This window comes from Myotis yumanensis, unplaced genomic scaffold (assembly GCF_028538775.1).
Source record: "Myotis yumanensis isolate MYYU_CA2020_CCGP unplaced genomic scaffold, mMyoYum1.0.hap1 SCAF_3, whole genome shotgun sequence".
NCBI classification, from domain to species: Eukaryota; Metazoa; Chordata; class Mammalia; order Chiroptera; family Vespertilionidae; genus Myotis; species Myotis yumanensis.
In genome coordinates this window covers 182,980,900-182,995,799 of record NW_027223754.1, presented here as the reverse complement: position 1 = coordinate 182,995,799, position 14,900 = coordinate 182,980,900, and the positions used below count along the sequence as shown (strand labels likewise).

Sequence of the window (14,900 nt, the reverse complement as noted above, 5' to 3'; positions counted from 1 at the left end):
ATCAAAGGATTCTGCAATCAGAGCCAAATAATTACCTCACTTTGAGTTATGTAGCCTTGACCCAAATGCCAGGCACAGAGGACCTGTGCTGAACAGCAATACACTGGGACAGGACCAAGCTGTACTAGGAACACACCTACCCTCGTGATGACCCTTTTAGAGATGAGTAGAGTGAATACTTAAAAGATAGGATGGTTCATAGGATCATAGAATTTACTGAGATAGTGATTATGAACTGTAAAGAGATCTACCCACAGAAAGGCCATTCTTTCTATACTTGCAATGGTAGGCATATTTTCACCCATTTATTCAGAAACATTTAAAAGCACCAACAGATTAGAATATACATATGAACAAGACATGACTTCGGCCCTTGGGGAATCCACTGTTTGTGGAGGAGGTAAGTAAGGCATTCACAAGTAAGGACGGTGCAACGCAGAAGCTAGTCATAAGGGTCTTACGTACAAAATGCTACATGAACATAAAAGAAGACGATGCTTTACACTGTCCAGAGGATCGGGGCACCAGGGAATGGGGTGGTGGGTGGGAGAGAAGAATTAAGCAAGGTTTCACGGAGGACTGCAAGGATGGTTTGAGTGAGGTTTTAAGGGATGAGCTGAATTTTTCAGGTGAACAAGGGAGGAAAAAGCATTGGAAGTAGAGGGGACAACAAGGTCAAAAGCAAAGAAATAAAAAAACCCTCAAAATTCTCAGGGGCTCGAGGCAGGGTGCTCTCCCTAGAGCACTGTGGTGACAGAGAGATTAGAAGTGGGACCAGTTGGACCAACGCCAGTGGACTACATTTGAGATGAACATCAAACACTTCATTCTGACAGTGTTTTGTCTGGGACTCTTCTCTTCCTTTAGTGCGGGGATATTGTTTCAGATACACTCTTAAAGAGTTTGTAAATGGACTTGGCAACAGTCAGAAGCAGCAGTGAGAGGGGAGGGGTGGAAATGCAGTGAACATTCTTTCTGTGTGTTTCTATTTGGCAAGAAACCCTCTGTTTTCCTAATGGAAACTTTGACACACTCAGTCTGTATCTTTTCATCCACATCCAGCTCATCTTCTGAACATTCTTAGACCTTTATTCTGTCAGACAAAAAATAATAGGAAAGGTCACTGAAATCTCAGTCTAATTTAACTGTGATACGTTCGTGGTGAAACTTCTTGAGGGAGTTGACTGCTACATGTGAGTACACCATGAACTCTGAACGCAGGGGAGGCAAAGCAGTCTAATCAGTAAAGACTAACTTTCCAAAGGAGCTGAAGGCTCTGGGGACTCTGGGGAGCTTGAAAGAAAGGAAGAAATGGATGGAAAAGAATGGGTTTGACTCTTGGCCACAAGTACCAAACACAAAGATCCTACAAATGTGTTCAGGCTAACAGGACCATCCCCACATTTTAAAACTCCCTTTGGTTTAACAGTGCTGATATCTGTGGCATTCCATATTTACTTTTAAAATGAACACTGCACGTTCTGAATCTGGACGAACAGGACGCAGGTACTTTTACAGAAAAGTTGGGTTGCTCTTTGTTTTTGCCAGTCATAACTTCAGCCTTGAAGGTTAACAGGGACTATGTTTTGTTCTTCTAACAGCTACCTGGGATTTTCCTCATGTAGAATTAGGAATAGTCATGCTAAATTCTGCTTGTGTATCTAGTGAAGAAGGTATATGAAAAATCTAAGCCTTGCCTCTTGGTCAAGTTTTTCTCTCATGCTAAACCTTTAAGATGCTTTACCTGATTCTAGTCCTCATCACTCTCAGACAATAACCCCACCTTGTTCTTCAGGGGAAAATAGAGGCTGTTATATGTTGAACCCATCAACTTCCTGATGATCCACCTAGCATCTTGCCTGAATCCAGTCACTGCTTGCCCCCACCTACCATGTTATCCGACCCATTTTCTTTGCGATATTTATCTGTGGTGGAAATGAAAGGCTATCTCTTTGTAGTCTTTATATCTCCACAGTAAGAGCAGTACCTTGCATGTATTAAATACTCAAATATAAATGAACTCAAAAGGACTTATCGCCGAAGCCGGTTTGGCTCAGTGGATAGAGCGTTGGCCTGCGGACTGAAAGGTCCCAGGTTCGATTCCGGTCAAGGGCATGTACATGGGATGTGGGCACATCCCCAGTGGGGGATGTGCAGGAGGCAGCTAATCGATGTTTCTCTCTCATCGATGTTTCTAACTCTCTATCTCTCTCCCTTCCTCTCTGTAAAAAATCAATAAAATATATTTTTTTAAAAAAGGACTTATTAGGTGAAAAATGTAATCTTTAATATGGTGTACTTATGAGCACCATTGGTCAATGCTGGCTACTATTAGTATATACATTTTGTCTTAATATAGACATTCAACATCAATAAATAGTTTTGCCATCTCCAATAAAAGTCATTGCACAATCTGATGGGAAAAATATACTGAAAAACAACTGCAAAAATATGAATGCTTAATGATGAAACCTATTTACCATATGTGGAAATTCTGTGGTACATGTTGTGGATGATTGTATGTTTATATTCTACTTTTGGACTAATATATATGTATTTCTTAGGTTAGAAAAATCTCTGATTGAATACACATTTTCATTTAAGGTTGCAGAAAGATATAATACTTTTAGATGTCAATTTTCTAGATTAAATGATGCCACAACCCTCTTTTATGACTTACTTGAAAAGGAAAAACAGGGACAAGTTTTTTTTGAGTGTTAAGTAAACACTCTTGATCAAAAGCTTGGATTATTACTCTGTTTACCAACATTAAAAGAAACTGATGAAGCCCAGCCGATCAATGATTCTCTCTAATCATTAATATTTCTATCTTTCTCTCTCTCTCCCTTCTGCTCTCTAAAATTAATAAAAACATATTTCTAAAAAGAAACTAAGTCCTAAATAACTTTGATATTATATTTCTTTTATTATTACTAACTAATACACTTATTTTAACATTTTTGTTGGGTGCTTCTTTGCTAACCACTGGTTAATGCTTTACATGCATTATATCAGTTAGTTTAATGATCCTAAGAAACTAGCCTGGTCTAAATCACACAGCTAGTATCTCTCCAGTGTGGTGCTTTATTCTTTCTTTATTCTTGTTAAATTTCAGGTGCTTAAACTAACTCTGACCATTTATTGCTTCATTTTCTTCTAGTATAAGACAAGCATCATGCACACAGTGGACATCCAAAAAATGGTAGCAAGCGTTAGTTATTTGTAGATAAATATTTGTGATGGTGTGGTCTTTTTTTTTTTTATCTGTGAGACTTAAAATCAATTAACAAAATGAAAACACTCACCTAAATGCCCGAATGGTGGTGAGTCCTTCAGCTGTTTCTGAGAAGTGGCAAAGCAGAGGAAGCTGGGTACTATCATCAAGTTCCTGGAGGTCCCTAGAACAGAGAAAAGTGCAAAAATAAACTTCACATGTCTTCAGGATCAAAGACCACCATACCATGTTCATTCTAAATTAAGGTTATTATCTGTCATAGTAACTATTTTCCTCTAGCACCCAACTAACAAAAATTTCAGCAGCTTACAGTCTAAAGAGGAAGAGAAAGATGGGTATATAATGAATATGAGTCCAAGCTAAATGTAATGTGTAGTACAAAAATATCAGCTTTGTATAACAGCTAAAGTAAACTCCTACGGGAACACAGAGGAATGAGCAATTAATCTATACATAGGAGATGGGTAATTTTTTTTAGAAGGTTGAATTTAGGCCAAACCTCAAGCATAAGGAGGATTTTTAACCAAACAGACAAGGGAAGAAAAGAGCAAGCACAGAAGACTAAAGAACCTGACAAGTTCAATATGGCTGGTACCCAGAATCCTTTGGGGGTATTGTAGTGGGAAAAGGCTGTATAAAAAAAACGGGTGATGCCAAAACCGGTTTGGCTCAGTGGATAGAGCGTCGGCCTGCGGACTGAAAGGTCCCAGGTTCGATTCCGGTCAAGGGCATGTACCTGGGTTGCGGGCACGTCCCCAGTAGGAGATGTGCAGGAGGCGGCTGATCGATGTTTCTCTCTCATCGATGTTTCTAACTCTCTATCTCTCTCCCTTCCTCTCTGTAAAAAATCAATAAAATATATTTAAAAACAAACAAACAAACAAACAAAAAAAAACAACAAAAAACGGGTGAGACTAGAGTATAGGGGAGCCTGGGTAGGCTGGAAAAATCACTGATGACCAGAAATAAAGTGATCAGAGCTGTACTTATGCAACAGAAGTTGGGAGACAAGTAAAGGATGAGAGACAATGAGTGAGTTAGGTAGTCTATATAAGAGATGTTCTTAAAGTTCTAAATTAGTGTAATGCTGGTTAGGTTTAAAATAGGGGAGCCCTATAAGTCAATCTACTAGTCTATATACTGAGTGGCCAGATTATTATGACTGGCCAGATTATTATGACCACCCCATCAGTATAATGAAGTGAATTAGTTATGCAAATAATAACAATAATAAAACCTTGAGAGTATTTGCTTAGGAAGTTTTCAATATTCAGTATTTTTGGAAGTGTCAATGAAGTACTGATGGGGTAGTCATAATAATCTGGCCAATCAGTATATATATATGTGTATATGTATATATACACATACACACACACACACTCTAGAGGCCTGGTGTATGAATTCATGCACCAGTGGGGGTCCCTCGGTCTGGCCTGTGGGATGGGACTAGAACTGGCTCTCCGACATCCCCCAAGGGGTCCTGGATTACGAGAGGGTGCAGGCCAGGCCAAGGGATCCCACCAGTGCACAATCGGGGCCGGGGAGGACAAGGGAGGTTGGCCAGCTGGGGAGGGACTGTGGGAGGACTCCAGGGCATGTCTGGGCCCATCTTGTTCAGTCTCGATTGGCCAGACCCCAGCAGCAAGCTAACTTACCGGTCGGAGCATCTGCCCCTTGGTGGTCAGTGCATGTCATAGCGACTGGTCGACCAGTCAACTGTCCAACCCTGGTGGTCAGTGCATGTCATAGAGAAAAACTGAGTGACCTTAGCATATCATTAGCATATTATGCTTTGATTGGTTGAACGGCCAGCCAGATGACCAGACACTCAGAATATTAGGCTATATATATATATATGGCATTCAGTGAATGCTTGGTGGACAAATGACTGAATTAGACCCTTTTCATAATGATGAACAATCATGACAACTTTTCTTTAAACCACATAAGCTAGCATATCTACAAGATAAGCTGAGTTATACCACATGTTTCAAAACATTCCTGTCTTTTCTTTTCAGTCTTTTTTTTTGCACTTCTCTAGGTCTTTGGGGTGGAGAGAAGTAGAGTAGAAGCATTGACATTCACCTGCCAGAGTCAACTTAACTGATTACACTATTACACAATCTTTGACAATCAATGCATGCCATTCTGGGCTCTCTGTTTAGTCCCACAAACAAATGCAAAGTCTTTTTTGAGTTTCTAAAATGGATTTGCTCACTTTAGAAAGTGCAGATGAGGGGAAAGGAAGGAAGAAGGGAGGAGAATGAATAAAAAGGAATGTAAATAATCTGCTATTTTTAAACATAAAACTAAGTGGCTATTTGTAATTTTGACACAAGCAACAGGTGGTCACTACATTGAGGTTAGTAGTGAAGTAAAAAATTAGGAAGGAGGAACTTTTGTTTATAGGACTGCATCTTGTGAATAAAGGTGAGAGTACAGTTTGGTCTTGTCATCTTGTAGGCAGGAAACACAGAGCTAACTATACATTAGATCTTTGATTTTAGACATTCAAAATGTTGTGGTATTTCCTGTAGTGCATCCCCCATTCGAATTATCCTTGGTGTTTACAAAATAGTCTGTTATGCTGCCTGAGTTATTCAACATGGGTGAGTCCTACAGAACCTCAGCACCTAGGAGGGTCTTTTTTATCTGTGAGACTTAAAAATCATGTGGTCATATTTGCTATCTTTCAGAGGATTTCAAATAAGAGTGGTTTATAATCCATTATCAGTGTTAATTCTTTAAAAGTGATCATCCTTTCTATATTTTAGTCACTACCAATGCTAACAGATTATTACCACTTATAATGAATAGAATTTGCAATTCAAATGAATGGACTAGGACCATTTGCCTAGACTCTATACTCAATTTGTATTGCTAAGGGGTGAAAATAAGTATGTGACTAAAGTTAAGTTATGACTTTCATTTAGTGGTGAGAAGGCAAGGATAGCTTTGGAAACAGCTAGCAGAAATGAAGTAACTAAACGTTTTTGCCCCTCCACAAAGTGGCATGGACAACAACACCAGGGACAAAAGGAAGGGTGAATTTGATGACTAGCCTCTCCCTTTTGGTCTGAATTTGCCATAAGAAAAGGGGATGAGTTTGGAACTGAAAAAAAACCCTCTAGATTTAATACAGATCTCTAACATTTGAAGAACTCTAATTCATACCCTTCAGGGAGAAACTATATAGTTTTTAAATTAAGAAATGTTGTATGATGTTTTCAGAGGTTCCCAACTACAATCTTGCCTTTTCTTATCTTTCTTGATTTCTTCTTACACTACCCTGCCTCAAGTCCTACAAAATATGTTTAGTTTACTGAATAAACTCGTTTTCCTTCTTATTTCAGCACTTAATATGTTGTGTCTTCCCCAAAAAACTGTTTCATAATAGTTTCTTATCATGTTGATCTCTTCATCGGCCCCATGGCTCACACAATTATTTGCAACACAGTAAATGCTTAATAAATGTTGAAATAATCTGATTATTGCAATTATATAACATTTATTGAACTATTTATAGCAGGGTTTCAAAGTTAAACTGGACATTTCAAAACAACTGGTATTATATTTCATTTCGCCATTCAATATCTCAGCAAATGACTAATCGCATATTAACAGAATAATTTAAAATCCTTGGTTATCATTTATTTGGCTGGATATTCAAATGCATCTATATATATAAAAGCCTAATATGCAAATTGTCCCCTCAGGAGTTCGACCAGAAGACTAGGAGTTCAATCACTCACTATGATGTGCGCTGACCACCAGGGGGTGGCACAGAACGAAGGAAGGCGCCAGCCAGCAACTGGCAGCCAGGGAAGGAAGGCCCTGGCCAGCAGCCAAAAGGAAGGCTCTGGCCAGCAACCAGAAGGCCCTATCAGCCCTGATCGCTGGCCAGGCCTAGGGACTTTACCCATGCACAAATTTTGTGCACCGGGCCTCTAGTGTTAAATAATCCAATCTGAAAATTTCCATTCTCTTAAAGTTACAGCATTCAAGATTATCTACTTGTGTAGACATCACTCTGTTTTATCTCTTTAATCTTTTTTTATTTGTACTGTATTGTTTTATAGAATGTATTTTAAGCATTTTTAAATCTTTTACCTTTTTCATCATTTGGGAATATAATAATATTAACTCACTTATTCTTTGGGATTATGTTGGATTTTGTAAGGTTTTTTGGCAATGTTATGTTCAGTAAAAAGACTATGGGATAAAAAATTTGACAGTCTGTGGACTCAAAACTCAATAGATCAATCCAAATGTTAATATATGTCCAGGGCTATGTAAGACTCAGACAACCCATTACAGAAACAATTATAATATATCTCCAATGTCAGGATAGGCTTCATCATGCTAAAAATAGGTTGCATTTCCAAATTCCATACCTTATCTTGAAAAACACTACAGTAAATCTGGATCACATATGTCAAATGACTAAGGCTTTTGAAGATGAATAGAACATTGGTTAACTTACTTAGAGGCCACTCGGAAGTATTTCTGGATAAAATAAAAGGCAACTCCAAGAGGCACAATAGCAGCCAGGAACACTCGGGTAGCATAAGAAATCATGCCAATGGCAGACAGGCAGAGCAGCGTTGAGCGAGTGAGAGATTCCAAAGTTGGAGGGATGTGCTATTATGAAGGTAGGTTGAAAGAAAAATGTTTTAGCTCAAATAGGCATTAGTTATAATGCAACATATTCATTTTCTATTGTGATGTTATTCAGTTAATTACGAAAGTAGCATATAAACATTTTCATTGTAAGCAATTCTTCACTCCAACTCTACTTACTTCCCATAGTTTAGTACAGGGGTCCTCAAACTATGGCCCACAGGCCACATGCAAATACAAATATTGTATTTGTTCCTATTTTGTTTTTTTTACTTCAAAATAAGATATGTGCAGTGTGCATAGGAATTCGTTTTTTTTAAAAACTATAGTCCGGCCCTCCAACAGTCTGAGGAACAGTGAACTGGCCCCCTGTTTAAAAAGTTCGAGGACCCCTGGTTTAGTATATTTATCCATATATCTACCTACTTGTCATTGGTCAGTTATTATCTACCTACCTATCTACCTACCTACCTACCTATTTATCTTGTGGACTTTATATAAAAAGCACTATGCTATACATCTTATTTGTCCATGTACTTTTTAGTCAGCTGCATGCATCAAGCATGCTTTCTCTAAATTGAGGGTAATTCAGGTGTTCCTAAGGCCATTCTGGAAAATCTGAAGAGGCAAGGGCTGAATTTGGTGGATTCTTTCTCTACCATCCTAAGGGGTCTGTTCTTGGAGTTATGTAAGCTGAGTTTGAGGTCTTTAATTTCAGGACAAACTTCTAGAGGCCTAAGGACCTAAGACTAAACTGATTATCCTGGAATTTTCCTAAACTACCACACCATCTAAAGCTTCTCTCATTCAAAAGCCCATCTAATAAAATTAAAGGACATCTAAGACAGCTTGACATTGTATTCTTTACTTCTGGGAGACACTCCACACCAACTCAACTTTTACAAACTCTACTGTGAATAATGATACAACATTGATCAAAATCATTCCATTTTATAATAAAAAGTTTAAATGTTAGTTTATCATCTGCTACTTCTATTTATTTCATGCTGGTTCTCTAAGTATTCCCTTCTATATGCATAAATTGTTTTCAATTCAGGTTTTTCTTAAAGATTTTATTCTAGAAATCATCTATGCATATAATATTGATATAAATGCAAATAGGTTTTCATTTAAGTGTTATAAACCCTCTATTGTTGAAAGGAATTATGGTTTATCTCAAAATGTTACTTAGCTTACACTAAAAAATTTATTCTTGAACTTGGAACTAACTCAGGCACTCACCTGATCAATGATATTTGTATCAGCTGAAAAGCGATTGAGAATCAGTCCCAGGGGTGTGGTGTCAAAGAACCTAGGTGATAAACAGATTGAAATGTATGACAATACTAAACTATTTGGAACCTGAGCACTGTGAATAGACAGACATCTTGGAGTCATGAAAATGAAAAGGTCCCTATTCATTTGTTCAAGGACTGAAAAAAACCTTTAAAATTTCACATTTCACTTAAATTAAAAATGCATGTATATTTGTATATGATAGTAAAAAATAATTACTTTTTACCTTATTGGTCCAAGGATTATCTTATTGAGGAGATTGTGGTGAAGATTTTTGGCAGCTGTGAGGCCCATCCATTCTACAGTAAGAGATGTAACAAGGCAGAGGAAAATGCCTGCTCCACAGAGTATGCTAAATCCAGCCACATAGAAGGTCTAAGAAGCAACCAACACACAAAAACGCATGAAATTATCAACTGAGTTTTTTTTCTTACTAGAACACCAATATCAAAGTTAGACAGTATTATCAACTTCATTATCTTTCATCAATTTAGACAGTTGAAGGAGTGCAACTTTTGAGACTTGGGGCAAATCCCCACCATAATCCTAAGGCCGAGTTCCCACTTGCTTCTTTCATCCTTTTTCAAAGTTTGCCTAAGGATAGATGAAGTGTCTGTTTTCAGGTTTGAAATATCCTTGGATTTCTATACTGCAGTGTTCCTTCTCTCTATCCCTACTCTCAGAAGGAACAGCTAATTCACTGGTATGGGTGGTTAATATCAAATAACATCAGAAAAACAACAGCACAGTCCCATATGTATGTTACACACACACACACACACACACACACACACACACACACACACACCTATATATATAAAAGCCTAAGTGACCATTACGATCGAACGACCGGTTGACCAGTCGCTATGACACACACTGACCACCAGGGGGCAGACACTCAACACAGGAGCTGCCCCCTAGTTGTCCGTGTGTTCCCACAGCCAACCTCCTGTGGCCAGCCAACCTCCCGTGGTCCCTCCCTGTATTCCTCCCCTTGGCCAGCAGGCCCCGATTGGCCTGGCCCCAATCAGGACTGGGCAAGAGGGCCCCTATTGGCCCTGATCACTGACTAGGCCTAGGGACCCCACCTGGGCACGAATTCATGCACCAGGCCTCTAGTGTGTATATAATTCCTTTGAATCTAAATCCAAACATCATCTTTAAATGTTTCTTATTATAACTTTAAAAATAAAAGTGATGATAATAGATCCAACTTTGACAGGTCCTGCTCTAATTAACTTAGGGAATCACTAAAACAGTCCTATAACATTTGGGCTATTAGTATCTAACTAGATAAAAAGGTATCACTGTTCATCTCAACCTTTCCTTGATGACTTAAACACAGAAACCACTGTACCTGACCGGCTTTCCCAGTACTGTTGTTTACAGTGTACTCCGATGTCCACGTGGCCAGCCAGTAGTCTATAGCTACGATGACTGAATGCTTCAAAAGCTTAGAGAAAATCATCAGAAAGAGCAAGAAGAATCCTCCAGAAGTGAGGTAGCACCAACAGGTTTTCCATGGCATTTTAGTCCTGAGCCTCATTACTGTGGACATGTTGTCATCCTCATCTTCCTCCTCTTCTTCCTCTGCATACAAAACACTTGTTTAAACTTCAGATAGGCAATGGGTAGATAGAATTTGTATTATCCCATAATAAAGCATATAAAAATCTCCCTCAGCCGGTTTGGCTCAGCAGACAGAGCATCGGCCTGCTGACTGACTGAAGGGTCCCGGGTTCGATTCCGTCCAAAGGCACATGCCCGGATTGTGGGCTCAATCCCCAGTAGGGGGCATGCAGGAGGCAGCCAATCAATGACTATCTCTCACCATTGATGTTTCAATCTCTCTCCCCCTCTTTCTGAAATTAATAAAAAATATATATATTAAAAAAAAATCTCCCTCAAATTTATAGAAATACAAGTATTAGGCTGAGAACATTTAAGTGCTTTTGGCAGGAAAAGCCTTATTTCAGCTCTCTCTCACACAGCACAAATGTACCGAGACTCACTATGGGAAATTCCTCAAGATGCCTGTTGATTGATTACATACAACTTTTCTTCACTCCTACTCTTTTCATTTTCACTATTCTGTATTTGATTTAGCTCTTTTCCCCCTGCAAAGAGGTTTATTCCTCAGTGGCACACTCATATGTCAATTGCCAAAGTAAAACCCTCACATCCCCATATGAATATTTCAAATGTAAGGGGAAAAAAAAATCTACCTTCATCTTCATCCTCCATTTGGGCTTTGGCCTCTCTCGAATACATGGCTCTTCGGAGAGTTTTTCTCTCTAAGGTTGTTTGGTCAGCTTCCATATCCTACAGGAAATATCAGTCTGTCACTCAAGGAGCTTACAGCCACAGGAAGGTTTTGACGTGCCAATCAGTGACTCCACGGTACCAATCGTTAGTTATCTTTACTATGTGGGCTCTGCTCTCTCTAGAGGTCCCTAACTCCTGCCAGAGGAGCAGTGTGGGGCAATGCCTGAGGTTTATAGGGGATGCTTCAGAGCTAAAGGCACAGAACAGGAAGCCTGGAAAGGTAGTAACAGCATGATGGAGCTGACCCCAGGGACAGAGAGACTTGCTTTATTTTTATATCACTTTCAGATATTCCCTGTAGTTTCGCTAACAGAAGGTTTACCTATGTTAACATATATCTTCCTTAAAAATACATGTTGTTCTAGCCCCACCGGTGTAGCTCAGTGGTTGAGCTTTGACTTATGAACCAGGAGGTCAGAGTTTGATTCCCTATCAGGGCACATGCCCAGGTTGCTGGATCAATCCCCAGTAGGGGGCGTGCAGGAGGCAACCGAACAATGATTCTTTCTCGTCATTGATATTTCGATCTCTCCCTCTCACTTCCTCTCCCTGAAATCAATAAAAATATGTTTAAAAAAGTACATGTCCTTCTAGACTGGCTAAAGCACTACCTGTCCTACACTGTTATTGTGAATTATTAAATCAGAATGAGTTTCTTTAGCATCTCACTAAGACAGCTGCACAAAAGATAGAGCGTTCAATAGGAATTAAAGGAACATAGGCAATTTTTAAGGAAATGGGAAATGAGGCTGCTTAGGTGCCTAGCAGTTTAAGAGAAAGACCTAAGAGGGGGATATATGCAGAAAGATCAAAATCAAACTGTGAATTTTTAAGGGTTGCTCCAGACTAGCCTCAAGAAAGGAAGAGCGTTTCATTTTCTCCACTCCTCTGCTTCCAACACCCTTGTCCCGCTGGCTTCGGAACTGGAGTAGCATTGTGTTACACTGTGGATTAAATGAGCTTCTGCCCGACATTCTGGGAAACTAACCATGTCCCCGGTTTCTGTGGGGAAATGCATTCTGAGTTCCAAACAACTGACCCACAAACTTTTGCAATCTATGGTAATTTAAGGGTTTCCTGTATATGCTGACACACACACACACACCAAAAATCACAGTTTCCTACATTAATAAATCAACAAACCTCTGAAGTGATCAGTCTTTAGGTAGCGATTTTGGTTTGGGGCTTATTTATTTATTTAGCCTCATACCTGTGATTTAGGAGACCTGCTATTCTAGATGGCTTTCTTGCTTCCAGAGTCTTGGTTAAAAAAAAAAAAAAGTGAAAGTGTCTCCTGGACAGTTTTTATTTTCCAGAGACAATTTGACATCAGCTTTTTATTTTGTATGATGATATGAAAACCAATACTTGGACATGAGATCAGATAAAAACACAAACTTCAAGAGTACCCAATACTTTGGGAATAGTGTAATGAAAAAAATGAACCTGCATATTGAAAAATAGAAGATTTGGGTCTTGTTCAACCTCCATGCAATGTGAGCAAGAAATTTAACATCTCATAGACATTTTAAAAAAATCTTTAAGACCATGTTTCTTATTAGAAAATGCTCATATTAAGTTCATTACAGGTTAAACATTTTTTAATAGTGTTGATATTTGGATCAGGTAGTAAATATGAATTTAGATTCATTTATCCAATTGATATCATTGAATGCCTGTTATGGGTCAGCTCAAGATGAGGGCTGGGGGCTAGGGGAGGAAACATCAAATAATGCTAATTTATTTTACTTAATCACATGATGAAGATAATGGTTGATGTCATCCAAGCTAGAATTTTAAATAATATTTAAATCAGCTAAAAAAGGTCTTTTCCTTCTCTTTCTTGTTGTTTTCATTGCTATTTCTTTTAACACTAGTGACAAAGTGCATGGATTCATGAACATTGAAAGGAAATTAATTAGAAGGTGGCTGGCGGTGCGGAGCTGGGTGAGAAGGGCCAGATACGCCCTAGAGCCAACCTCCCATGATTCCTCCCCGGTGGGCCTCACCTGGGGTGACACCATGGCTGGAAGGGCATCTGCAGAGTGAGTGGGGTCCCACCGGCAGGTGGAGGCCCTCAGTCTGGCCTGTGGGGATCGGGCCGAAACTGGCTCTCTAACATCCCCCAAGGGGTTCCGGAGTGCGAGAGGGCACTCTGCAAAGTTGCTGTCGTACAGGGTGTGGAACACAAACACAAGTGTGCAATAAACCAGATTCAGGGCCCACATTGCCCCGGCAACAACATAACCCATGACCGAAGGTGGAATTGCACGGTCCTGTGAGGAATCAGGCTCCCTTCTCTCTGGTTTCAGGGTGTATCACCTGAGAACTGCCACTGCCAAGTCACTGCAGCTCGGCAGCTCCTGCGTTGAGCGTTGGCCCCCTGGTGGTCAGTGCACATCATAACTATCAGTCGGGCTGACACTTAGCATATTAGCCTTTTATATATATAGATATTCTTTTCTGTTTACCCCCTTAACCCTTAAACTGACAGTTCTGCCTAATGTTCTGAGACTGGATGTTTTGGGGGTCCTTTAATTTCACCTTCCTTCTCTGCTTGCTCGATCTGTTCTGGCTGTAGGCCAGCCTTTCTCAGCCTTGGCACTATCACCATTGGGGCCTGGTAGCTCTTTGTTGTGAGGATTGGCCTATGTGATGTAGATGGTTAGCACCGCCCCTGTCTTCTACCAACTAGATGCCAGTAACACCTGCCCCCCCCCAGATGCAGCAACAAAAATGTCTCCAGATGTTGCCAAATGTCTCCTAAAAGGCAAAATCTGCCCTGGTTGAGAACCAGTGCTCCAGGCACACACCCTGTCCTGCCACATAACAAATTAAACAAGAAGCTGTTTTACAAACACTTCCCTAAGGTGTTCTAGTGGACTTGTCCCACAGTGTGACTCTCCTTGGCTGCAGATGAATTCAGGTGTCTGCCCTTCCCCAGGTGGCATACCCTCCCTCCATTTCCAGATGAGGATTCTGAGCAGGTGCATGGTTCATTTTGGCTTCTACTGGCCACCAGTCCACCTCACAGCTGTCCATACCCTAACTTGCTCCATATCTCCCTCCACTGATTTAGAAGCTTGTAATGTGTCTTTAATTATATAGCTATGCTATCTCAAGTGGTCATTTCATTTCTAAATACAACTTAACAGACTTTCTTTCTGGCTTGCTTAACAGTATTACCACAAAATCAAGCCAAGAGCTCTCTCTCTCTCTCTTTCCAGATCTTCTTTCCAAAGTAAACCATAAATGATCCTACTCCTTAAACTTACATCATATTCTTTTCTTCCTGGCATCTGAAAAATTATCATTTGGAGCTATCCCAAGTAAATTCATAATCAAGCTTCTCACAGTATAATTCCTAAGTTGGCACTTGCCAGTTGTACCTTGTAATTTTTTTTTTTTGCGAATGTCTTTCAAT

General features: G+C 39.7%; 1 protein-coding gene across 6 annotated transcripts in view; it reads right to left on the bottom strand.

Moving 5' to 3' along the window:
• Window positions 1-14,900, bottom strand: part of ABCC9 (ATP binding cassette subfamily C member 9) — a 124,056-nt gene that overhangs the window by 26,347 nt on the left and 82,809 nt on the right. For all 6 annotated transcript variants that reach the window (XM_070410584.1, XM_070410588.1, XM_070410582.1 and 3 more), the window contains 6 exons: window positions 11,377-11,473; window positions 10,509-10,741; window positions 9,378-9,526; window positions 9,098-9,167; window positions 7,719-7,876; window positions 3,306-3,398 (listed from right to left, as the gene is read on the bottom strand). In XM_070410584.1, the coding sequence (XP_070266685.1) occupies window positions 3,306-3,398; window positions 7,719-7,876; window positions 9,098-9,167; window positions 9,378-9,526; window positions 10,509-10,741; window positions 11,377-11,473 (800 nt within the window). The remainder of the gene's footprint in view (window positions 1-3,305; window positions 3,399-7,718; window positions 7,877-9,097; window positions 9,168-9,377; window positions 9,527-10,508; window positions 10,742-11,376; window positions 11,474-14,900) is intronic.